At 43.0% G+C, this 24,320-nt stretch overlaps 1 protein-coding gene across 6 annotated transcripts in view; it reads right to left on the reverse strand.

The window, feature by feature from the left end:
• Positions 1–24,320, reverse strand: part of NFATC2 (nuclear factor of activated T cells 2) — a 103,564-nt gene that overhangs the window by 22,891 nt on the left and 56,353 nt on the right. For 5 of the 6 annotated variants that reach the window (XM_075517449.1, XM_075517450.1, XM_075517447.1 and 2 more), the window contains exons 7-9: positions 15,629–15,684; positions 14,570–14,696; positions 12,312–13,007 (exon numbers count right to left, since the gene is read on the reverse strand). In XM_075517449.1, the coding sequence (XP_075373564.1) occupies positions 12,312–13,007; positions 14,570–14,696; positions 15,629–15,684 (879 nt within the window). Of the gene's footprint in view, positions 1–12,311; positions 13,008–14,569; positions 14,697–15,628; positions 15,685–24,320 lie in introns of those variants that run through there. The other variant, XM_075517452.1, reaches the window with a different exon arrangement.

Genomic DNA, 24,320 nt, shown 5'->3' on the forward strand with positions numbered 1-24,320 from the left:
CCCCACTCAAAGAAAATGAACATGTGTGAAGAAGAAACCAGACAAGAAAAAATTAAATGTAATTTTAAGGAAAAAACACCCATAAAACGCAATGTAATTAAAAAATACAGCTGCTAAAAGTCCTCCTCCGATTTGCCTCAGGTCTGGTTTAAACTAAGCCAGTTTGCTCACTGGACCTGCCCAATGCCTAGAGTGGCCAGTGTTTGCAGACTATTTCCAGTTTTTGCAGACATCAATTTGTACAAAATTATAATTACTTCATATCCAGTGACTTGAACTGGGGGACTTCCCCAAGTCCTAAGGACAGATTCCTAGGTTGGTGACCATTTACCTATAGAAATGCTGGGCCTTATTTTTAAGTGGCTTTGGCAGACCCGTGAAACGTGATTAAAGCACAGGTATGGCAGTGCCCTGCGTGCCCTCAGCAGTGCCCCTTCCCCTGGAAAGCAGCGGCCGAAGGCACTGCCTGCGGGCAAGTTGGATGCACCACAAGCACAGAGAGCATCTGAGGACAGGTGCCTTTCAAAGTCAGGACCTTCACAGACACTTTCGGAGAACAGCCCTGCTGCCTCCTGGTAAGCATCGGAAACCCAAAAGTGGCTGATAAAGACCCAGCACGAGCTCCAAGAGGTATTTGACCATAAAGGGAATGCAATGTCTGGTACATCATCCAGCTTCCTCTGGCCTTGTGGCTACGGAGTCTCCTGGAACTGAGCTCTTACAAAATAACCGACACTGTGTTGCTCATAATGACAGATATTTAACCCAGGGAGGTTTAACTGTCACAATACCTTCACCATTGACTCCCATACTTCTGAAGTGGCTCCCCCTTCATTTAGTCATTCTCACTCTTTCCAAAGAAACTTAGAAACCACCTAAATAAACGAGCACCGATTGAGACACTGCAAATGTCATAAGAGTCATTCATGTGTCTCACTATTTGTCCTACATTTGACTCAATTCATTCACAGATGATGAAGTCATTCATCATTAAGAAACCAAACCAAACCACACCACAATTTGGGAATCTTTGACTAGACTCCCCTGGCAGAGATGATCAGAGGGAATGATTGCAAACTCACACTCCTCTAATTTACTGCTGCTTTCACCCTGGCCCAAATTATTCTTTGCATGTTAAAAGCGAAGGTGCAGAGTCCTTGCACAAAGGCAGAGCAAGTCAACACATAAGCATTGAAAAAGGACTAAACTATGCTGTCACTTTGCTGTCACTTTGCTGTGATGTCATCCGACTATTTCTGCAGGGCCTCAAGGTTTTCTGGTCATGCAGTGCACACTGCTTCGGTGCACAAACAGGTCTGGCACACGACTGCCTCACTGCCAGCACCCTCCCACCACCCACGAGTCAAAGCGTGCCCAAATGCACACAGCTGGGTGGCAGCAAGGGACAGTCGCTTTGACCTTTACTTCCACACCTGACAATTATCCATGCGGAAAAATTCTCCCTCAGATGCAAAGCCATCACTCACTTCAACATCCACAGGCAGAAGTCAATAATACTTTTCTCACTAAATCTAGTTCAACTACGATCTCACTCTAAAGAAATCGTGTTTGTTCAGCTGAGGGCAGAGTTTAGCCTATGTTTTGGAGTGCAAAGTTTCCAAATTAAAAAACCCAGAAAAGGACATGGCTTGATTAAAATGGGAACTGTGTGGATGAGGAGAACCTGCAGGAAGATGGGGAGTATGAGACCAGTTTCTCACTGAGTGAATTACTGTTGCTTTGCTGAGTCACATGGGCATCACTACTGAAGCCCTTTGATCCTCAGTGGTTTTACTCTAGTTAACAGTAGCTGAAGATTTAACTCTTTTATACCTAACACTGGTTGAATCCAACTCAAGACCGAGTTTTCAAAGTCATTGTTTTCAGACCATTAGTCACGCGAATATAGAGAGATCAGAGTTTTAATTACCAAACAGACTGTAGTATTTCTAGTAGACGTGCACCTAAACTGGAGAATATGAATGTTTGCAAAGTTGGGAGTACTTGGATTTAGGGGTTTTGTGCAGACCCCTTTAGAGAGAGGATCCATCTGTGAAATTCACAGCTGGATGTATGCCCAGATTTCTGTGCTTGCAAAATTGAAGCATGGGGACTTGGAGTGATGATTCAGACAAAACTGCATTGTTTATACATTTTAGGATGGCTTTTACCTTCCTCTGGTTTCTTCTTGGTAAACACAGAAAAAGTTATACTACAGAATGAGAAAAAGTGTATAAGCCAGCAGCTGGTGGAAAATTCAAATTAGGAGCTAATATGCTGAGAAGGGAGTTTTACGGTCTTCAAGTATTTGCTCTTCTTCCCCTATCTGAGTCTCCTGCTGGCACAACTAGAGATGTGCTGCTTGTTTTTCAAATCAGAGAAGTAGGAATGACCTATTAGGTCATCTAGTACCTCTCGTAGCCAGTGCAGGATTGTCTTCTACATTTGTCAAGTCTGCTTTTAAAATTCCCCTAAAAACACACTGCCTCCAAATTAGAGCACAGAAGCCTCTTGGAACTGGTGAGTAAGCAGCACTATAAAATGACCGGGGAGTGTAAGGCCATACCAGCTTCTGCCGGGCAGAAAAGTAGCTCTCACTACTTAAGAGTTCACGTAAGAAAACTGACTTTGATGGAAAATTCAGATGATTCATCCTCAACTTTTTATTTAAAAATGGCCAGGGATTTATAAATAATAATAATTATATTTTCATAAGAAACAAAGTATGAAAAGTCGGTGGAAGAAAAATTGATTTTAAATTAATCACTTACAGGTCTTCATTCTTGTGAGAGAAAAGATCTATACAGACAAAAAGTCCCCCATCAACTACCCATGCTGCCTGGCAGGATGTGACCTTAACTGGAAAAGTTCTGCTTGTGTGAATAATGCTGAGAATCCAGCCATTTTTCTATAGTAGAAGACTTTATAACTGGCTTTCAGTTTGCACCATAAACAGACTGTATATCTTTAAGATGGTTATTCTTGCCAGGCATTTTATTTCACAATAGTTAAAGAAATGTGCAGATGTTGTCCAAACTTTTCAAAGCAGCAGGGCTCCCTGCAGCTGCTTGCAAGATTTCAGAAGTGCAGTTCAAAAATGGCTCAAGCTGCCTTTTTGCTAGCCATCGCAGGAGGAGCTGAATCCTCCCATGTATTATATTGTGCTTTAAGAGAAGAAAAGACCCCTACCCTTTCCCCACCTTTGCACATTCTTAACATTAACAAAATTTGTAACAAATGAAACTGTGAAAAGCAGCAATGCCAAACCCAGGCGTTCAGGGTTCATGAGTCAGGCCTCTAATAACCATAAGACTGGTTTTAAAATCATGCAATCAATCCCCCGCCCCCAAAGTTGCGTCATTTTTGTCTGCCTGGATTTTGAAAGACCAAAACACCAAGGTTCATATTTTTAATGGTTTGGTTTTTCTTGGATTGGACTTGAAAAGATCACTAAGAAAAAAATAACTCTCGTATTTTGCTGCAGTCACCTGCACAGGGACTTTTAAATCACTATAAATATTCCAAGACTCACAATGAAATTGCAAAGAATTAACAAAAGCTTCGAGCTGCCATGTGGATGTAAGCCAGTTCACTGGCTATACTTACTCAATTACATTGTGCTAATTTTAAAGGGGAGATAACAGGATAAACCGTGAGGACAAATACATACCTACCTGCAGGTTCCTTATATAGTTGTCAGGGAGGGTACGGAATTGTACCCTCTGAGGGGAGTTCCTCAGCAAAGCATCTTTCTAATAAATGAATCCAGCCCATCGCATCATCTTTGCTGGAAGTTACTAACACTAGGGTTCATTTTGAGGTGGTCAACATGCAAAGCAAGCAGGCTGAGCTCGTGCAATTATTGCCCATGTGAAAATCCCTTATATTACATAGGCTGTAGCTACCGCTACAAGTTTAGCCTGCTTAGCAGCACTGGCATTGCTGGTGAAACCCTTCTTCCAATGCAGACATAGTCATCCCAGTACAAAAGCCTTTCAGTGAAACAGCTGCTGGTGGTTCCCTGACTTGGCATAAGCTGTGCTGATTCCAGTGTTTTTACACCAACAGAGCTGTGTCTATACAAGAGCTTTTACCATAATAGCTGTGTTAGCAAAATAAAAAAAAAAAATCAACCACCTTAACCAGCACAGTTACATGGTAAGCTGCCTAAGTGTAAAACAAGCCTTGTTAAAGGTTTCCAGAGAGCGCTTCTCGGGTTCAATGCAAAATGGTGAATTTAGCTCTAGAAGGAGTTAACCTCCTTTCCTGCTTTGCAGTTTTGTTATAAGCCATTTCCTATCTGCACATTTCTTGCTTCTCATCTCCAAAGCCCCCATTTTCAAAAAATGTTGTCAAAACAGCTATGATTTTGACTGAACGGAAAGAATTTCTGCGTAAAACACCCAGTGTCACCCCTCGCTGGCAGGAAGACCACTGATCCATTTTCCTTACATCCTGTACTTGCTCATACGACAGCTTTGCTCTGTCTCCAGACATTGCCCTAACAAATGAGGGTGTTTCTAATAGACACACCTGTTCTCGGTGACAGGTAGCATATTATTTGCTAGCAATCAATGGCTCACTTCTAGAAAGCAGGTAGTATTCTTTGATACATACAGTATGAAAGGAGCAAGTCTGGTGGAAAGACAGAAAAAGGAGAGAATAACTCTACCAATCCCTCCCTTTAATGCAACATGTGTTTTAACCACCTACAGCAGAGCCAGCGCTGCCCCAGCTCTTGCACACCTGGGCAACAGCCTCACGTCCCTTTGGTACCCCCGTGTCTGTACGAGGGATGCAGCTGAGGGGACCTAGCAGCCTGGGATCCCCTAGACAAGTTACAGTTTTACCAGTGACTTTTTGCATCACCTGGGGCAAGTCACTTAAAAGCTCTGTGCCCCACTTCGTCCACCTGTAAGAGCTGGGGAAAAGCTGATCTGCTTCTTTCATTACTAGAATTTGCGTTTCTTGTGCAGTTTCTCTGCACTAGATGAATAGTGTCACTGGACTGAAAACTGTTATTGTTGTTATCCCTTTAAATTGAAAGTGGATTGAAGGAATAAAAGTAAATGTATGGTCTATTTTGGCAGATGTCTTCCAACAGATGGGTGTCTATGGTCTTCTTTATAAGAGCTGTCTGCTGTCTGTGATTCAGACCATCTAAGGAATGCCATGAGTGTGGAGTAAATGGACAGCAAGTCTGGGAAAGGACTTTATTGTGGTTTAGAAGCTTTCAATTCCCAACTGCATGAACAAGTTCTTTTTTTCAAGTAAGTCTTTGCCAGTATTTCAAAACTATCATTGAAAATTGCTTGATGCCTTCTGAAAACTGAGTGCTTTCTGCTGATAACAGTCCACTGGTTTAGCCTTCAAACAGTGGCATGCCTTCCACCACCAAATCACTAGAATTGGAGTTTATTGTCTTGGTGCATCAGTTCGTGGTGGGACCCTGACCATCAAGGCATGGAGAGAGCGTTCACGTACTCATCCTGCAGTGTCAGTTCTTGGCGGCAGTGCCCGTGGTCTCCTAATGGAGTCTGCATGTTCTTTTGAACAGGAAACGCTTTGTAACACAACTTGCCTGCGGGCACTTACTGCACCAATTAAAGATTCCTGAGCTCGAGAACAAAGAGGTGCCAGTGGAACTATGGTTTTAATCACTTGATTTATTTTCTTCCTTCCTCCACTGCTGATTTTGGATGTATGGGTTTTTCTTTTTCTCGCTTTGTTTTGTTTTGCATGTTTTTAGGCAGCAGGACGGCCGCTCAGAAAGACTGCTGGGGAAAGAGCAGTCTTGAAAAGGGGCTGGATTAGTCTGAATTTTCAAATAGCAAATTGTTTCTAGAGGTGAAGAAGAACATCAGATGCCAGCCTGCCATAACAATACAAATACTTAGTTCTTATTCAGGGATGCAGCTTTTTTTTCTGAGAATCCATGTGAGTTTTAGTAACATGAATGAATTCAATGCTTAACGGTACTAGAGGGAAGGATAACAAGATACTTTTTAATAACGGTAAACTGAAGTACAGGGAAGTTAAATACTTTGCTGAAAGGCCAAGCTCAGACACAACCCAGGAGACCTTCCTCCTGATATACTGATCTTTCTACTTCCTGCCAACAGACTATAGCTTTTTGGGAGCAGAACCACCTTTTTGTTCTCTTTTCATATTGCCTCTAGAAAAGCAAGACTCTGGCTTATTCCTTATAGCAGCCTTCCAGCACCTGAAGGGGCCTACAAGAAAGCTGGAGAGGGACTTTTTACAAGGGCATGTAGTGATAGGACAAGGGGTAATGGCTTTAAACTGAAAGAGGGTAGATTTAGATCAGATATAAGGAAGAAATTCTTCACTATGAGGGTGGTGAGGCACTGGAACAGGCTGCGCAGAGAAGCTGTGGATGCCCCATCCCTGGAATTCTTCAAAGCCAGGTTGGATGGGGCTTTGAGCACCCTGGTCTAGGGGAAGGTGTCCCTGCCTATGGCAGGGGTGTTGGAACTAGCTGATCTTTAAGGTCCCTTCCAACCCAAACCATTCTATGATATGACTGGGGCACTGAGATCCTAATGCGACACAAACCCACAATAGCAGTGATCCAAAAATAAAGCATGTAGTATACCCACGGAGTGCTGTAAAGTCCCAATAGAGAACAGAAAATCTGGAATAAAGTGAATCAGAGCTTCAAGAATGAGTCTGATGAATACATAGATTTGCTCGAGTGTTTGAGCAAAATGTTTTGTAGAACGTACATGCTTCGCTCTTAGTCAAACTCTGCCTGAGCAGAAATGACCACACCTTCTATGAAAAGTAGTTCTAATTAAAAACAGAGAATGGCTTTTTTTTGATGCAAATTGTTGCTCTAACTGAACCACAGTCCATTTGCAACTTTCAAATTCACTCCTCTCTAAAATGCCAGGAAACAGGAACAATTCACCTTCTACCCTGTATTGCTGTTTTACTCTGTGCATGGACACACGATGAAAACAACTACAAACCAAACTAAAACATGCTCCTAAAGCCACCATCTTCTGTGCTTTCTGGGGAGGAAATCAATACAGTGTTAAGGGAGAAAAGCAGCTTCTCTACAGCCAGGCAGGCGGCCGGACCCCTGGCCCTGCTAGCGTGGCTCCACTGCTTTAATGCACGGAGAGCTTAAAACTGCCTTCACCGTGCAGCTGAGGTTCTCCCGGCACAGGGAAATCCCCAGCTGGCAGCAAGCTGACAGAGCTGGCTTCGTGCCACCCCCTCCTCCCTCTGCTGTGCAGGGGCTGGGGAGGGCAAGCAGGATGCTCACAACGTGCTAGCACCCCAGCCAGAGCCCTAAGGACCACGCTGGCTGCGAGGGGGGGCCCTCTGTCCTGCCTTCCCTCCTGGCTGTACTGACCCTCTCCTTTCATCCGCACATGCACGCCAGTCTCTCTGAGGAGCACACGGGACCAGCGCAGATGCAGAGTGGGCTGCTGTGTTCTGCAGAGAGGGTGGTGAGAGACCAAAGCCATCAGCAAAGAGCTCAGTCCCCAACTGCTGCTTGCTCAGGGCTCACACAGGAGCTTTGCTTCTCAGGTCCCTGGGAGACCTGGGATTTCCTGGAGGTACACCCTGCTCAGGATTATGCCTAACAGCTACTGGCCTAAGGAGAAAAAAGATGGTCAAAAAATAAAGGTTATTCCTGAACATGCAGGAAAGAAGGGATTTGAATTTCATTTCATGCCACTGTGGGGACAGACTGCGGATTTTCTTGTTGTCAAATGAAAGAACACAAAAAGAAAATGTAGGTACCTAACACACTTTGAATGGTCTTGGATGAGACCCCTGGTTAGGGCAATAGTTACTGCGGTGGGGAGCAAAACTGCACAAATTAACACATTGCTCGTAGTGAAGGTGATTGAAAGTGTTGGGTGATTTACAAGCACCACATTGCACACCCTGCAGATCCATTTTCTAAAGAAATATCTGCTGTGTCTGAAATTTTCTGTGAAATACATGAGTTATAATAAAACATGTCTGCTGATCGGCAGTCTGATAAATGACTATGCAAGCATCTGCCTTGCTTTTCTCCTCCCCATTAAAGATTACTGGTGCACCAAAAATAATTTAGAGCTGTTGTATCAAGCAGACAGTTCTGAGTGTCAGATGTGGTTAGATAGTTACTATTTGAATAATGACAATCATTTTTCTTTGTAAAGTAAAAAGCATACAACACGACAGCTGAACAGAAAAGAACTAAATCTAAGGCAGGCAAGTTGATAACATTCAGGACAACAGCTACACATCCATTATTTGTATATGGAAAGAGCCTAACACCATACTTGACAATCTCAACAAGGCACTTCTAGATCATGTCGCATCTGAGTGCTTTAGAGTCTGTGATACATTTATCCTCCTATTGCTTTTGTCACACGATCCTCGTATCTCTGTGTCACAGATGGGGAACTGTGGCACGTGGCAGCTGAGCGGCTTCCCCAGGGCTATGCAGGAAACCTCTGGCTCTGCAGCGTGAGCATGGGCAGCCCAGGGCACAACCAGTGCCCCAAGCCCTGGGTCACTCTCTTTCTTGATCCTGCCCCACCAAGAGATTTTGGATGGTGCTGCAAATAACTAATTTTTTAACTGGGTTTCTGCTTTAAATAGCTAATCTGATTGCTGTGAAGGTCCTGGAACAACTAAGTTCTATTTGTCAACATATTTCTGTGGTTGTTTGTGTAACTTTTACCATTGTTGGTGGTTTTGGTTATGAACAATATTAAGATGAGGCCTTGGCTGAAACATGCTGAGCACTCTCTCATCCTATGGCTTTCACTTGCATTTGAAGTTAATCACTGCTTGCCAGCATTAGCCTGGACACCAGATGGGTCCTGAAGGATCTCCTGACCATGGCTTATCTTCAGTCCCAAAGTATTTCCAACAGTAATGAATCTCTGAGGCAGAGGTGTATAACAAAGGTTTCTCTGCCAATTTTTCATTAATAGTCCCTTCCTCTGGGGATTAATCTTTACACTATTTGATATCAAAAAGTTACGGGTATGTATTTTTTTTGACAGAGAAATATGGAGGTATATGGAGGAATATGTATATGAAGGTATACATATGTGTGGCAATGTCTAACCTGCATCAGTCTCCCTAATGGCTGCATTTCCAAATCCAACCTATATGACCTGATAGCTAGAGCCTTCCTTCCAGTAACCACACATTTTTTAACTCTGTCTGGGAGGAGAAAGCTGAGAAGTTGCAGGGGGGCTGCATAGGCTGGGCTGGGCACCTATTGCTCTGGGATAGCACCAGTAAGAGGAGAATAGGGGCAAATGGCTCCTTCTAAGAAAGCACATGGCAGGTCTCTACATCTGCAGTATGGTCAGAAATGAGCTACAGACATGCTGAAGTTACCATTAAGGTAGCCAGTATGGATGGTACCAGTTGTGCAGCTACTGCACAAAGAGGTCCTCGCACATGGCAAAACCCACCTGAGAAGATAGGTAAATACTTGCCATCACCTGCCTTAAGGTTCATGCTGTTTTGGCTACACTGCTGGTGCTATTCAACCTCAAGAGCTTACAGCTTTGTGAGCTGTGGTCACACATTTGACTGTGGAGGTGGAACCAGCTCTTATCTTTACAAGGCAGGAGGTAGAGAGGTTAAGTGTGCTAAGTCCCCAGTACTATGTGCCCTGTGGAGCAGTGAAAGCTCTGAGCAAAGAACAAACCATGGTCTCAGGAAGAAGGACAAATGCTTCTTTTTTACAGCATGGAAGATAAGACAATAATGAAGGGTCCTGCCAGTGGTGGCAGCAGGAAGTTGGAAGAGGTAAAGAGAAATAGCAATTGTCTTAGCTATGAGATGTTCTTCTCTGATCACTTCCAAGACAGCTCAAGGACTGGGACAGCATACCCACTGTGAGAGGCAACATCTTCAGGAATGAGGAACCAACAGAGCGGGGCTTGTCCCAGGTCACTCAAGAAGTTCGTAGCAAAGCTCAGAATAGAAGCAAAGTCCAGAACACCAAGGCTGTGCGTTAACCATGAAGGCAGAGGACAAGAGTTGACAAAAGGAGGTCACAACCATAGAAAGGGATGAAAGCTGGATGTCAGCAGAAATACAGAGAAAGAAGAACAAAGAAGAGGGAGGAGGAAGATGGGGGAAGGGAAGAAGAGCGAAGGGAAGCGAGAGACACTGAAACAGTGATTGCCTAAGAGTCTGTGCATCAGCGGCAGTGCAGCACAGTCATGCCAAGCCTGGCTGGGGAACCATCATCTCAGTATCCATCCGTGAAAAATCACAGCAAGACCTAACAGCTCACTTTATCACAGAAGAGCTTTCTGGATAAAAGGGATTTTAGGGTAAAGCCTCCATAATCCTTTGGGTTTGCTTTCTTTTAATACTATAAAGCACAAAAATAAACTTTCTAGTCAGGAAAAATATGGCTTTTGTTATGTTCTGAGTCACTTTTCCCCAGCAGCAAACAAAGTGGCTTTTCAATTCAAGTCCTGAACATTTCAGAATGAAATGTTTTGCAAAGTCCTAAAGGAAATCACAATTCTCCAAGTCACACTTCTAACTAATGTAAACTCACTGAGGTCAATAAAGAGGTTGCATGTGACCAATCTTGCCTGGCCTGACTTGGGTGGCATAATTGATAAATTAATCTCTAGTTGAAATCAATTCAGGATGATCCAGTCAGCCAAGCAGAAGCCTGGAATTTCATTACTAACTTGCTGCTACTCTGCCTAATGGCTCCTCTTAGCACGGAGGTCGAGTGCATCCCTTGTGAGCTATGCTATAGTTAGATGTTACTGGCCTGATTCAAAACCCAGTTAAATTAATTTTGCATCCATTTTGGGAGTTCATTTAAGTGGACTTTGGCTCAACTCTGAAGTTTGCTAGCTTTAACTTCAAGATTCTTTCTTTTTTATTTCTTTTACAAGGTTTGTACCAAGTATTTTTAGAAACGTGAAAGAATCTCTCAGCTTCTCATATTAAAAGTACCTTAAAACACAGTGTTCAATTTTACTATTAGAAAGATTATCTTCCTTTGTTATCATGTCCCACTCCCTGAATGGGAATTGGATTTTACTAGCTATTTTCTTGCAGATCCAGCAAATGTCCTAAATCCAATTCACTGTTAAAACCCAATTCAGCACTCCTCTTCAGACAAGGGGACCAGTAAAAACTCTCCAGATTTTACTGTGGTGGCACCAAAGCTATATCAACCACATTTCAAACACAGACTAATGGAGAAAACCATCCAAACTCTACTCTGCCCACAAAAGCAGCAATGAAGGCTGTACAGAGCACTCGCTAGCTAAGTCGAAGAAAGTAAAACTTTCATGGGCACAATTTCACAACTCTAGGTGAGTAACTGCAGTAAAAATCCCAAACTACTGGGTGCTTACAAAGCACATAACGGTGCACATTCACAAGATCAAGCCATGCATCCAATTGCCTAGACTGAGAGGACAGCAGCAGTGAATATATGTGAAAATCAGGTCTGTACTTCATGCATAAGAACACCCTATATTTGCAGCAATACATCCAGCAACCTCACTCTGCTTGACTAAAGTCAATGTCAGTTTTGCTACTGGCCTTTATGATTGCAGTGTCCAGCTGCACTATTAACTTTGCATTGATTTCCTCTTGCAGGGAACATACTTTAATAAAAGAATCAATCAACCCAATTGCCAATAGCTGCCTACCTAAGAATAAGCAGGATATGTTCAAAGAAAGCTTTACTCTAACTTATATTCATTCCTAAAGGCTAAATCTGCTGGGATCACAACAAAGAAACAGCATTGTTTTACTTATCAATGTCCTACTGTTCATCTAGAACATCTGCAATAGTTTTGCCTGCAGCACTACCCCATTCATTACAGGCCTTGATAGACTGTTCAATGGGCTTTTTTTTTTGGTACAAAATGTACAAAAGCATTTTACAAAGTGGACTTTGCCCTGATATGAATAATAAAAAAATAATTTAAAAGTGCATTTTGTTTCAGATTCTCCATTTTTCAAACTAACGTTTGGCAAATGGAAACAAAATGGCAACAGCTTGAAACCTGACAGCTCACTCCATGGCACGAAGCAAGACAGAGGGCTTCTGCACAACACTTACGTTTTTTTCTTGGTTGCCAAAGTGCATTGCCATCTACCAAAAATGTAGTTAATGAAAGATCAAAATGCAGCATGATCAAACAGCAAATATCCACACCCATCAAAAGGGGGCCACGTTGGTTTTGTGCAGAGGAACAGGGGGGATTTATAAGTCCTAAACTTCCTCCCTCCCTCCAACAAACCAACCCGTACAAGAGAAGAGCGGCGCTTACCGTCATCCAGATATGCTTGGTCCAGATTCTGTTCCTGTTTAATAGTGACTCCAGCTGGTAACACTTCTTTCTGGTCACTAACCGGTGGTCCATTTTTTGCTGCTCGCTGGCCTGAGGCTGCCTGCTGCTGAATCACGGTAGGGTATGAATTCGGACTTAACCTTTGTGCTTGACTGACCTGGGGCTGGCTGGATCTCGCAACGTTGGATGTAAAATTTTCACAGCACATGATGTGCTGAAATTCTTGGTGACTTCCACACCTCAGCTGCTGGTTGGTTGGAGAATAGTGAATCACTGGAGAAGACTGCTGGTTGCCTGGAGAGTGGTGGAGCACTGCTGACGTTTGGCCTGGAGAACCAGCGTGCACCAGCACTGACCTATGGGCATCTGAAATAGCAACCGGTGTAGCCATCAAATTGGATTGCTGGTAGCCCAGTTGGCTCGGGCTAAGGCTCTTGCTTCTTTGGTATATTACAGCGGCCGGATTCTGCTGATGGTATCGAGAATCAGGAGAAGAAAGGCCTGAGCGCAACTGCTGGCAAGGAGCCATAGGGGCCACAAGACAGGAAGGGGATTCGGTGACCATTGTGTGCTGTGAATAGTAAGGCTGTGTTACTGTTCCCAGACCACTGTGTACTGTATTGCAGATTAAGGCTGGATCATAGTCATCAATGGGCTCTGTTTTGATTGATGGTACTAGAATAAAGCATGTAAAGGACATTATTCGTAACAAGCTGATGAGAAACAGAGAGGTTTTCCTTGAAGTAGTAAGAGATTTAAGCCATTTACAAGATCTGCATGTGCGAGCTCATATCTCGCAGGCATTGAGTTTAATAAATCATGTATATGCAATCATAGCAGAGTCTCTCTCGAAAGCACTCTCTACTAAGATGTTCCTTAAAATCTTTAACCATCTATTTAACCACGAATTTCTGAAAATTGAAAAAATCAATACTTCAGCTCATTCTGGAGCATAAGCAAAATAAGAAGCCATAGACAGGTGTTTCTTGTAGTACTTCTATCTCAAAGGAAGACTGAATAACTAGAAATCCTATGACATACACAACTTCTCTTTTTCTGACAAACATTTAACTAGTGACCAAAGGCACAGCTGAACTATTTTAGGGCTTTCTTTTTCCTTTGCTGCATGTAACTTCCCCAGTACTGAGAGCTGAAGTTCTTTTAGACACCATCATTTAAAAGACCACAATTTTAGTGAGAGTAGTGTGAATCTTGGTGTGGATAAATGATGGTACTCTACAGACAAATTCTCACACTTCTAATGCTTTTTTTGTCAAATCCTCCCCAAAACTCAGTACAGAAATACCATACAATGGAGACCATATAATGGACATGCAACTAGGTAATTTTTTGGAAGTATAAGGTTTCCTTCTCTGAAGTGGTCTATTTTAGGGATCGTATTGAGATACTATTGTACTTCTCAATAGTATTCCATAACAGAACAATTTAGCAACTATATGAAACCTTCACACTGGTGATAACCTATGCAGTTTATAAACTCATGGAGAGGACCAGAGATTTTCAGCCTGGAGGAGACTGAAATAAGAATGAGAATTAATGTTTGCCCATCCTTAGAAACCAGTCAAATTAAGACATCATTTTGAAGCTTGCAAAAAATCTGGTACTGTTATTTTATGCTTTCTGGTTTCCGCAAACACAATACTCTGATTTTCTCACAATATTTTTCTCCCAGCCAAAGCTGAGAAATTCTGGGAATCTCATTAGTAATCCTATTGCATTTATTGTGACATTGCTCACCAATTCCCAAGAGGAAGAACATCAGAAAAGCATTTATGTTTTTCTCAGCCAGCCTCATTCTGAAGAATATATATTGCTCGTCTTCCTCCATACCAAGGCCTTGTTACTTTCCCAGATCTGATGTTATCTTACTGTCGTACACATCAGCTGGGGAAGGCAATGCTCATGGTTTTCACAGGGTCACATCATGTCACAGACTGAGTCTGCTCCCACTGAGGCTGTTGGCAAACTTCCATCAAGTGAATGGGGCAGCATCAACCCATTGCCAAGATAACTGTCTCCTTAAATTTATGGGAAATTCCTGATCATAAATCACACACATCCTTTAAACCAAACAGTTGTTGAGTGCTTAGCTGCACTCAGCTGAATTAAATTAGTAAAGTTTAGGTCCTCAAATAATGGCAAGAAAACAACATAGCAGAAAATAAAATCTTGCTCATGAGAACTAGGCAACAACTTGCTCTGTCCCTGAGAATTACCTGGGTGATAGGTAAAATGCTGGGGTTGGCTTCTTTTTCTTTTCCCATTGATGACATAAAAATTCACCTTCACAGCTGTGCGAATGTGCTTGTTACGGTACTCTGGTACTTCCACAAAAAGCATGCTCTGAAACAATGAAAGGTGACAATATAGAATTAGTAACTGAGGCTGACCGCAGATTCTTGGATGCATCTCCCCTATTACGCATCCAGGCATAAAGGAAGAGAAATCTTCCTGTTCATCCCTATAAAGAAGCGTATGAAAAGAAGAAAGTACAAAAAGGGCAGATGGTGAAAGACTAGAAGATTTTTGGTACTAGGAAGCTGGTTTCTATGTACTGTATTCTCTCTGATACTTGATGTTGTCCTGAACTTGGAGAAAGAAGTCTCAGCTACAAATAAAACACACAGAATGGTGATAAATATGGCAGCACTGTTAATCACACTGTGCTTGATAAACAACTATGTCTTGCAGAATTCCCTCTTTTTGTTAGAATAAACTTGATTATTCTATAGGCTTTTTACTTATACACAGCCGGATCCCGCTTCCATGGAAATTAACAGCGAGTCTCCCGTTCTCTTCCGCAAGGGCAGGCATCGCCCATGGCAATGTAAGTGCTAGCTCCTAAATGCACTGAACTACTACAGTAAGGTCCCATTAAGCAAAGTGAACAAAGAGGCTCATTCCCTTGAAAGATCAATGTTCATTTTAAATACTATAGTACAAATCCTGTCCTGCAAAGTACAGAGCACCCAAGACTTCCATACAGGCGAAAGGAAGTCAGGACAGCCAGCATCCTGCAGAGGACGAGGCTGATACAATAGAGTCTTCTGCAAGAACACAAAATCTAGCACTTATTCAATTTGCTGTGGGTTACTGCTAAATGAATAGTTTCTTTTTGCAACACATTTACTGCTGAAGCATTTGACATTTGTTCATCACAGCAGTAAGATAGCTGCTCTTTCTGCTTTTGAGACGCTCTTTGAAAACTATCTCTTGAATACAACTTGCTGTCTGAGAAGCCCAAGGAGAGGACATCCAATGTTTTGCATACTTACAGGCTGGCTCTTATCTTTGTCCACTGTTGCCTCCATTTCCCAGATCTGCTGCCCATCTAGAAGAATAACACAATATTAATATTAATCTCACTGTATTTTTTTTTAATCATAAAGCTTGACTTTAAAAAAGGAGACAAATTAAGGGCATCAAGTTAGCAAAGCTCTCAAAATGGACTTAATTTCAAGCACCTTCCCAGTCCTAACCAAAAGCAACAGCATTTAATTTAAACACATCATTGAACACTTCTCTTGCCAGGAAAAGGCTTACATACATATTAAAATTAAATGTTTATGTAGAAATTAGCCAAACTGAGGAATGAAATATTTAGCACAGGTGCAACATCTGCTTTTTACCAGACTTGATTTCAGCCAGCTTGACTGATGGAGGGCACCAGAAGGTCAGATAACTCATTAATGGTCCCATTCCGTCAGCAGCTCAGCAAACTTTCTGCTATTTTAAGCTAAGATCACGTGGCTCCCCACCAGTGTGGTAAGTGGTGGAATGGGCGAGGAGGTGGAGGAAGGACTAGCAAAAAATCCGGATCTCGTATGGAGTACATGGAGATGGAAGCAAGCAAACGGAGCCACTTCAGGGCTGATTTTTAGAGGTGCTGCACAGTGAAACTGGCAGATGCTCTGAATTCTCACGGGAGCGTAGGTTTTTCTAAAGTGGTTCGACAGGGACAGATTCTTACCGTAATTGGGAAACCAGCTATATAGGGTGCATTATTTCTGTTATGCATGCCCTCTTACTATTTATACTCATTTCTTCTATGTGCAATATGAAACCTCAGCACATGATATCTAGCAATACATCTCCTCTGATCGAGGAACAAGCCCAACATCTCCGACAGCGGATCCGCACCTCTGCACTGCCAGCACGGCGGGCTGTGAGGGAGCGTCACTGGCAGTCCTGCCTAAAGTCACTATAAAGCACCAAATATTCACCGTACTCAGTGTAAAAGCACCTCACTGTGTGTGCAACAGCCTCTACCTCTCAACCACTGGAAGGCTTTCTGCTCTTAATTGCATCCATGCAGTTCGTCTCCATTCTGAGTTATACACAATTGTATTTATAGAGGAAAATAAAATTTGATCCCCTTGTATGGAATACCATCAAAGTAGCCCCCGTGCTATAAGAATACATCAGTAGTGACAGGACATTTGTACACAGACTGGGTGCTTCATCTGGCTACAACTATTTCTTAAATCTACTGTCGCCCACACTTCCCAGAAACATCTTTTAGCAATGCCTTCTTTTTTTTTTTTTTTTTTTTTTAGATTTTAATCTCTACCCCTTTGATTTTTATATTCCGCTGAGCCTTTTAGCCAAACAATTTGCAGAAGAAAAATACTGATGGGAAAAAAAATTGCCTCATACCTTTCTGAAAGCTTGATTTTAAAATGAATAGGGGACACGTATCCAAATGAACCAACGTGACTTCAAATACTGCAGCCACAAGGCTGGTGTTTGCTTTAGAGAGGGAGAGGCAGCTCCCGGGCGCGTTTCTGCGGGGGTTCCCCAGACTGCACGCCCAGGTCTGGCAGGACAGGGGTGGAAGTCTCCTAAAAACAGTCCTTCTCACAGGACTTCTTATTTTTCCCAATTCTTGGAAATTCTGCAAGAGCTGCTTTTGTCCTCTGTTATTTAAGTACTTCTGCTTCTGGCAAAAAGGGAAATGAAAGGGTATTTTTAAATGCATTTTGCATTTTTTCTGTTGTTTTCTTCTTTGTTCTCTGCTCTGCACAGACAATAAGCTGACAGATGTGCTTGGCTCTCTGGGCAGCCTCTCCCCGAGAGGGACTCGAGCTGCTGCTCTGTGGACGGGCCGGGCCCGCAGCCCCAGGGAGGGTCCTGCCTGCCCCGGCTCCGCGTCCTGTCAGCCCGGGGGTCCCTCCCAGCGTGCCCACTGCACCAGGCAGGACCTCGCCTCCCCCAGCACCCTACACCTGCGACACCTCTGCTATGTTTTGGCCCCTAAACACGCACGAGAGAGAGAAGGGTTTACCCTGAGTCCATCGCCAACAGCGTGCCCCTTCCTCCCTCAGGGCAGGCCGGCTCCCCAGGGCGTTCCGGCAGGGTGGTGGGGCAGGAGGGCATGCAGCGCTGGCTGGGCCTCCTCACCCCCCCCTCCCCGATCCTGCCCGACGGGAAAGTGGAGGCAACCAAGGAATAGCTGGAAGTTTGGCTCCGTCCGCCATTTACCTGTGAGGAAGAGCCTCACGGGGGGAGAGAGGGGAGAGAGAGCCCGGGCCTCCAGACACGTCATGCCACTACTGCCACAGCATTCTGGTGCAAGGAGAAAATGCTAAATAATCCTGAGGTTTTTCTTTGTTTTTAAGTGTTTCAAGTTCCTCCACAGCGAGTCAGTAGTCTTTTCCACGCTAACACGTGGATTAGTGATGGACTGCCAGAGCGGAGACGGGCTAAGCAAGCTGTGTAATTAGAGCCGGCAAGGCTCTCGCCCGATTTGCTGTTTAGCCCTCACATCCCAAAGGACCGCTGTGCAAAGGAATGGAAAATATTCCATTATTTAACAATAAGCATTCGCTTTGACCACTGCTCTGGACTGTTGCAGGTTAAATCTATACCCCTACTAATGCAGCTAACGCTTCACCCTGGTTGAAATGGTAAACATCTCGGGGAAGGGGGAAGCCAGCAAATACTAAATGCATTGTCTGATGACAAGGCAGTAAATACTTAATGGGGGGATTCCTCTTCTAGGTGATCTTTGTGAAAAGAAACCATCATAGTATGTGTTAAGGAACCTCCCCACACCCCCAAAAAAACCCCAAAAGATAAATTTTTATAGTTCTTTGAGGAAAAGAGGAAGGAAAAGGAAATAAAAAAAAATGTCATAAAATAAGAGCTCTGATAGAGACACACATCAGGAACTGTCTAAGCAATGCAATATGAAGATGTCCTGACAACAAGGACAGCCAAGCAGGAATATTTGACGCTGGTTTTCCTCCAGGCAGAATGTTTTCATCTTTGTTTCTGTACTGCTAAATTCAAACAGTCTGTGCAGATACAACAGCACTAACTTCACAAAGAAGGTAGAAATCCAAAGGATTTGTTGGTCCAAAATGCATAAAATAAAGGAGAAACGGGCCTCCAAGTCATCTGCCATATTGAAGAGGCCTGTGAAGCATATGCAACCACAATCACAGTGGATTTGATTTAGTAACCGAGCCACTGAAATTGCACTAAAAGCTAATGAAGCCAACCATAAAAATCAAATGATGTTTCGGCTGAGTCCAAAGTCTGTGGGGACTAAGAGTAAGAATGAGAATAAGCCCAACCAAACAAGAAATAAATGTATTTGGGGTTATCATTCTAATGATGATAGATGCTTCTGTTTGGATATATTCATGCTCATGGCAGCTAAACAGGTTTCTAACAAATCTGTCAGCAGCAGCAATCCCTGTTCTTTAAGCACTGTTGAATATAACCACTCTGCAGCTCACTCCCTGACCTTTATGCTTAAATACCATGATGTGGCTCCATCTGTCTCACTGCTTCACTTTTATAGTTGCAAATGTACAAACTTTAGTTCAAGACAATCAATATTTGCTTTTCCTTTAACCCCTCTGGATACGCACATTATGGTGAGCTTTTGGCAGAGGGATGAGGGAGGCTGTGAATAAAATGAAAAATACAACTGCATTCAGAAACCTCTCTCTACTTTAACCTATCCTTTTTGCTGGTAATGAAAAGAAATCTTTTGATTATGTGCAGTCAGAGAGTTAATGGAGAGCGGGAGGACTAAACTGAGAAGTCTAAGGCCCATCTGTAGGACAATTTGAGCAAATTTTGAACAGAGAAAACTTGCACCAAACTGTCAACACTTTTATCATCTTTAGAACGTGCATAAATGAGAATTTTTTTAGGAGGACATTAAAGTGGACGTCTGAAGAAAGTCATCAGCAAAAATGGGATATTTATTGTAAGGATGTGCTAAAAATCATAATGCTGACATGATGATGGCAGAGCACAGCCCCCAATACAAAACATGTGTCACGACCTGGGCACTCAGAAGCAGGCCCTTTTCTCCAGTGCCAGTGTTGCAACCCAGGTGGTGCCTAAACACTATGGGTGCATTTTGCTTTGAGCAGGAGGTTGGGCTCAATGACCTCCCGAGGTCCCTTCTTGGCCTTATTTACCCTGTAATTCTGTCATGCCACAGACGGGACAAATGACTGGTCCCCTCCTTGCTTGCAAACCCAGAAGATTAAGCCCCAGCTTGACTGATAATCTAAAGTCTCCAAGTACAGATAGCTGTTTATTGCATATAATTAAACCTGCATTGACAGTGGAGAGTTAAGAAAACTGCAAAAGAGCAACAGCATCATTTTCGCTGAAGTATTGTAAGAACACGAGCACACAGATGCAGAGAGCGTGTGCTCTGCAAGTCGCAGTCAGCGCTGGGCTGTCCCCAGAGCCATACGTGCCAGCCAGAGCACTGCAAGGATGTCCTAGTACATGCATGGATCATACTGGAGATTGGTGCCAGGTCCACGTGTGTGGTGTGTCTCAAATTCTACCTCCACAATGGGGAATTCAATCCACGCCTCTGAAAAGAGCAGTAGTTCCACTAAAGATGATAAAATATTTTTGGATTTAGACCCTGAGGGCTTACCAGCCATGGCTGCTTCATGCAATATTTTTACTGTTGTGGTTCCCTGCTCATTTAATGGTTTGTCTTAGTTGGCAAGTCTTTAACACCACAGGTCAGTGAAATGTTCAGGAAATAGAGATTTTTGTGCTGCTTCAGGGCTATGAGACTTAGCATTAAACCCTGATGAGAGATCTGATTGTGTCAGCACTCTTTGGAGGAATGAATGAGTTGTTGGAAGAAAGTAATTCTACCCTCTCTAACTCAAACTGTGATCATACCAAAAGTCTTGCTTCAAACTTTGGGGAAAATCAAAACGTCAGTCTGCATTAGGAACATTTTGGGTGATTCTCTGCAGCCCCTTATAGGGCTTTTTTTAATTAGCCAATTAAAGGTTTTCTGAACCAGTTACAGCCTTTACACATTATTCACGATCCCTTACTCATGACTCTGGGGTCAGTAACTAGCAGAGAAACAAACTTACTGCTTTATTTGAACAAGCATGACTGATGGACTGAGAGGTTCAGGAAATTTTCTTTGCAGTTCTCTCCAGTTGAAGACTAAGTATACTATTGTGCCGATTCTGTATGTGATTCTGTGCCTGCATGTGATCTTATGCTTGAAAATGTACATTGCTTTTCAGTCAAGCATTACACAAATTACTTAATGAACAACCTGTTACCTTTTTCCCAGGCAGCAAACCATGCTAGTTCCCCAAAGAAACTGAGCCTGGTAGCTAGTGGGACAGCTGCCCCGACTACACATTTCTGTAGAGTTCCCTTTGGGCTTGCAATGAATTGTCCCTATTCACTGTGTTTCTTGGAAGGTCTTCCAAAAAAGCACAACGATTATTACTGTCAGCTTTTATCAGCAGATGACGGGCCTCTCTGGAAAACAGTCAAGGTTTTTTAGAGCCACCCCAAGAACAAAGTAAACAACAATGAATGCTTTCCAGCAGAACAGACACCACTTCTAGGATGCGGAAACCTTACGGGCAGGGGAACACTCACACAGAGTCTCTGCTGCTCTGTGCAGGGACGAATTCTCATTTCAGCTGGGAACTTACTCTGCTTCATGTCAGTGCAAGGTTGCTCAGCATCTGGTCCTAAGCAGTTGTCTCCTCCTAATCTTTTACTTCAGAATAGTTTTCAAAGTTTAGCACAAACACAACATGAATGAATTTACAACTCACAAAAGTAGAGCTATTGAAGCTTTCACTGAGCTTGATTTCCATGGATTTCTTTTTCTTTCTGAAGCAAGACTGCCCACTGCAGTTAATGAAGCTCTGTTTATGATAAGCTGAGCCCAGTGCCTTCATTTATTTCACTGAGGACATAAGTTTGAGTCACCAAGGCCAAAGATACAAGGTCTGGGAGGTAAAAGGCCAATGGATTAGTCATCCGCCATCCAGCCCAGCCCCAAATCTGACATTTTGCACAGTGAGAACAAGTCTAGAGGAGATTTCTTCCCATCTATTGTTGAGGAATTCAATTCACGCTAAAATAAAACACAAATATCAGTAGTTGAGTAGTGAAGCAGCAGGGGCAGTCTGTCATTCCAGAGCCCTTCCAAATGATTCCTGATGCCAATTCATCAAAATAGATTTGTTGTTTTCTTAAGATTATACGTGTGTTTGTGTGTGTGTGTATAAATTATTAAACAAAAGCTCCTCTCAAAATAAAACCACTGGGAACCTCCATGTAATAAAATGAGTCACACCAGGATGCGATGACTAAGTGGGAGAATAGGGAATTCCACTCCTCATGCCAGCTTTCTACATGATCAATTTTCTGTCAACAGGTGATGGGAGCTTGTCTCTCTGCCTTTTGTTTATTCCAAGAATTATTATTATTTTTTAATATTCTCTTTAAACAATTAAGATCCAAAGCTGAATAATCAGGACCAGGCATACTTCCACTAGGCGCCCCCATAGTAAACAGTGAGCCAGGGAATCCAGGCCAGTAGTGGCTGCCTGTGTTAATAAGGATTTACCAGCTGTAAAATTCCAAAATCTTGTGTCATACGGGGAAACCTTCCAAAACACTGGATTCCACCCTGTCTCGCTGAGTCTCTAACAGCTATGGCAACTCCGTTTCTGCAGCCACACTCTTTTGCATTTTTGTGTGTGTGATCCTTAGATTTTTTCCTGTTTTGCAGTGTTTTTCTGGGATCCCCAATTTCACGTCTGACAATTGCCCCGTGGGATTACAAGAACACCTGGGGCAGGCAGCACATTTCAGCCAGGAGGTAAACCGGTGGGGAGGAAGGTTTGCCGGGTTTTCAGCAGCTATAAATAATAGCAAGGAAAAGCAGAGGGTGTCCCATTTACCCTGAAACTTTCTCATTTGCACTGCAAAAAAGGGCAAGCTCTAATCCTCCTGATTAATACTTGTTACTCTTCAGTGTTCACAAATGGTGGGATCTGCTGACGCACCTTCCTCTTTTGCTTAGAAAGAACAAACAAAACAGAAACTCAAAGAGAACAAAACCTCCCTGACCCTCCCCAATTCTGACATCTTTTTGCAGAGAGAACTACCAAGCAGGCCCTGTGCTCCACTTTGCTGCCGCCTTACTTTGGTGCACTGCAAGGCATGAGGAGGGGAGATTAACCTGGCAGGTGATCACCTTTAGCTAATGCAAAAATCAGGTGGGCCTGCTGACAGAGACATCTGTAATTTAGTCCCCTGGTTCATCCCATCACTCCGCAGGTTTAGAGTGAGAAGATATGCATCCAGCTTTAAATGCTGGACTCCAGCCACAGATTCCGTGGAGCAGAGAAAGCGCTCTTTCTAAACTATCAAGAAAATAGCAAGACAGCAAATTTATTTCATGTACTTTCTGTAGAACCTCACATGTTGCAAACAAATTGAATCATTTAAGATTACAGTACCACTCTCAGTTTTGCTAACTCTATAACTATTCCCAGATATTTGTGCTTTTTTCCTTAGCCTTTCCCATTAAAAAAAACCAAACAATAGTTTGGGTTCTTTTCCCCAGATGCTGAGATTTTGTCTCAGGTTAAGATGCCTTAAAACCCTACACTGTAATACATGTTCAGCAGTGGATTGCATCTGTGACCGAGTTATGAACCTAGTTCTAAGGTGTGTCCCGTTCCTCTCAATTCTCCATAATTTAAACCCTCTATTTCAGTTCATTAATTCAGAAATTCAGTGAGAGAACTGGAGCTTGGAGCTTGCATTGAATATTTAAAGTTGTTTACTGGGGTTAGATAGCAAACATCTCTTTTGGATAGATCTGGGGGAAAAATGAAAGTTTTTTAAAAACTTTTTGATGTCTTTTTTATCTTTAAGTTGCCAGAGAAAATTGCATCATTAATTTTGCATCATTAAGTTCAAAGAGATAATTGTTGCAAATAGTTTGCTATTTTTTGCATTTCCCGGGAGTTTTTTGATCATTCATGAAACTGTCAGACTACTAACAGGCATTTAGTTCCCCGTTTGGGGCACAGTGAGAAATTTCAGACTTGACACAACGGAAGAGGGGAACATTGCTGTAGACAGTCTTATAATTTCCTTTCATATCTCCCACAAAGGACCATGATCTTGAGCCCTGGTTCCTCACTACCATCAAAACCAATATACAAGCCACCTTCTGTTCACATTATACATGCCATAACGCCATCCCATCACAGTTTGCTACAGTGAATTGCCCTGGCCAGAAGACTGTTTCATGTTTCAAGTCATTTGGCTGATTTTGAGCAGATCTATATCAACTTATACAATTATAACACATATCGGCTGCACAGGAGAGCACTTGCAATAGTGGCTTTACTTATGATAAAATGTCAGCCAGTACGTGCCTCGGGATTCATGGGTCTGGGGCAACACCTACTGTGGACTCAGCCTCCCCAGGAGCTTCGGCTCAAAGTACAATATCACCCCTTCTAACTCCTCGCTTGTCAAGGCTGCCCCACTCTTCCCGTTGTGGCCTGGCAGTGTATAGCTGTTCATTGCTCCAGAACTGATTGCTGAGGACTCCCACACCCCTTTAACAAAGGATTTACCCCGTTTCACTGAACTCTCTGGATGCTTTTGTCCCATGCTCAAACACCCAGA

Source organism: Mycteria americana, chromosome 14, assembly GCF_035582795.1.
Source record: "Mycteria americana isolate JAX WOST 10 ecotype Jacksonville Zoo and Gardens chromosome 14, USCA_MyAme_1.0, whole genome shotgun sequence".
NCBI classification, from domain to species: Eukaryota; Metazoa; Chordata; class Aves; order Ciconiiformes; family Ciconiidae; genus Mycteria; species Mycteria americana.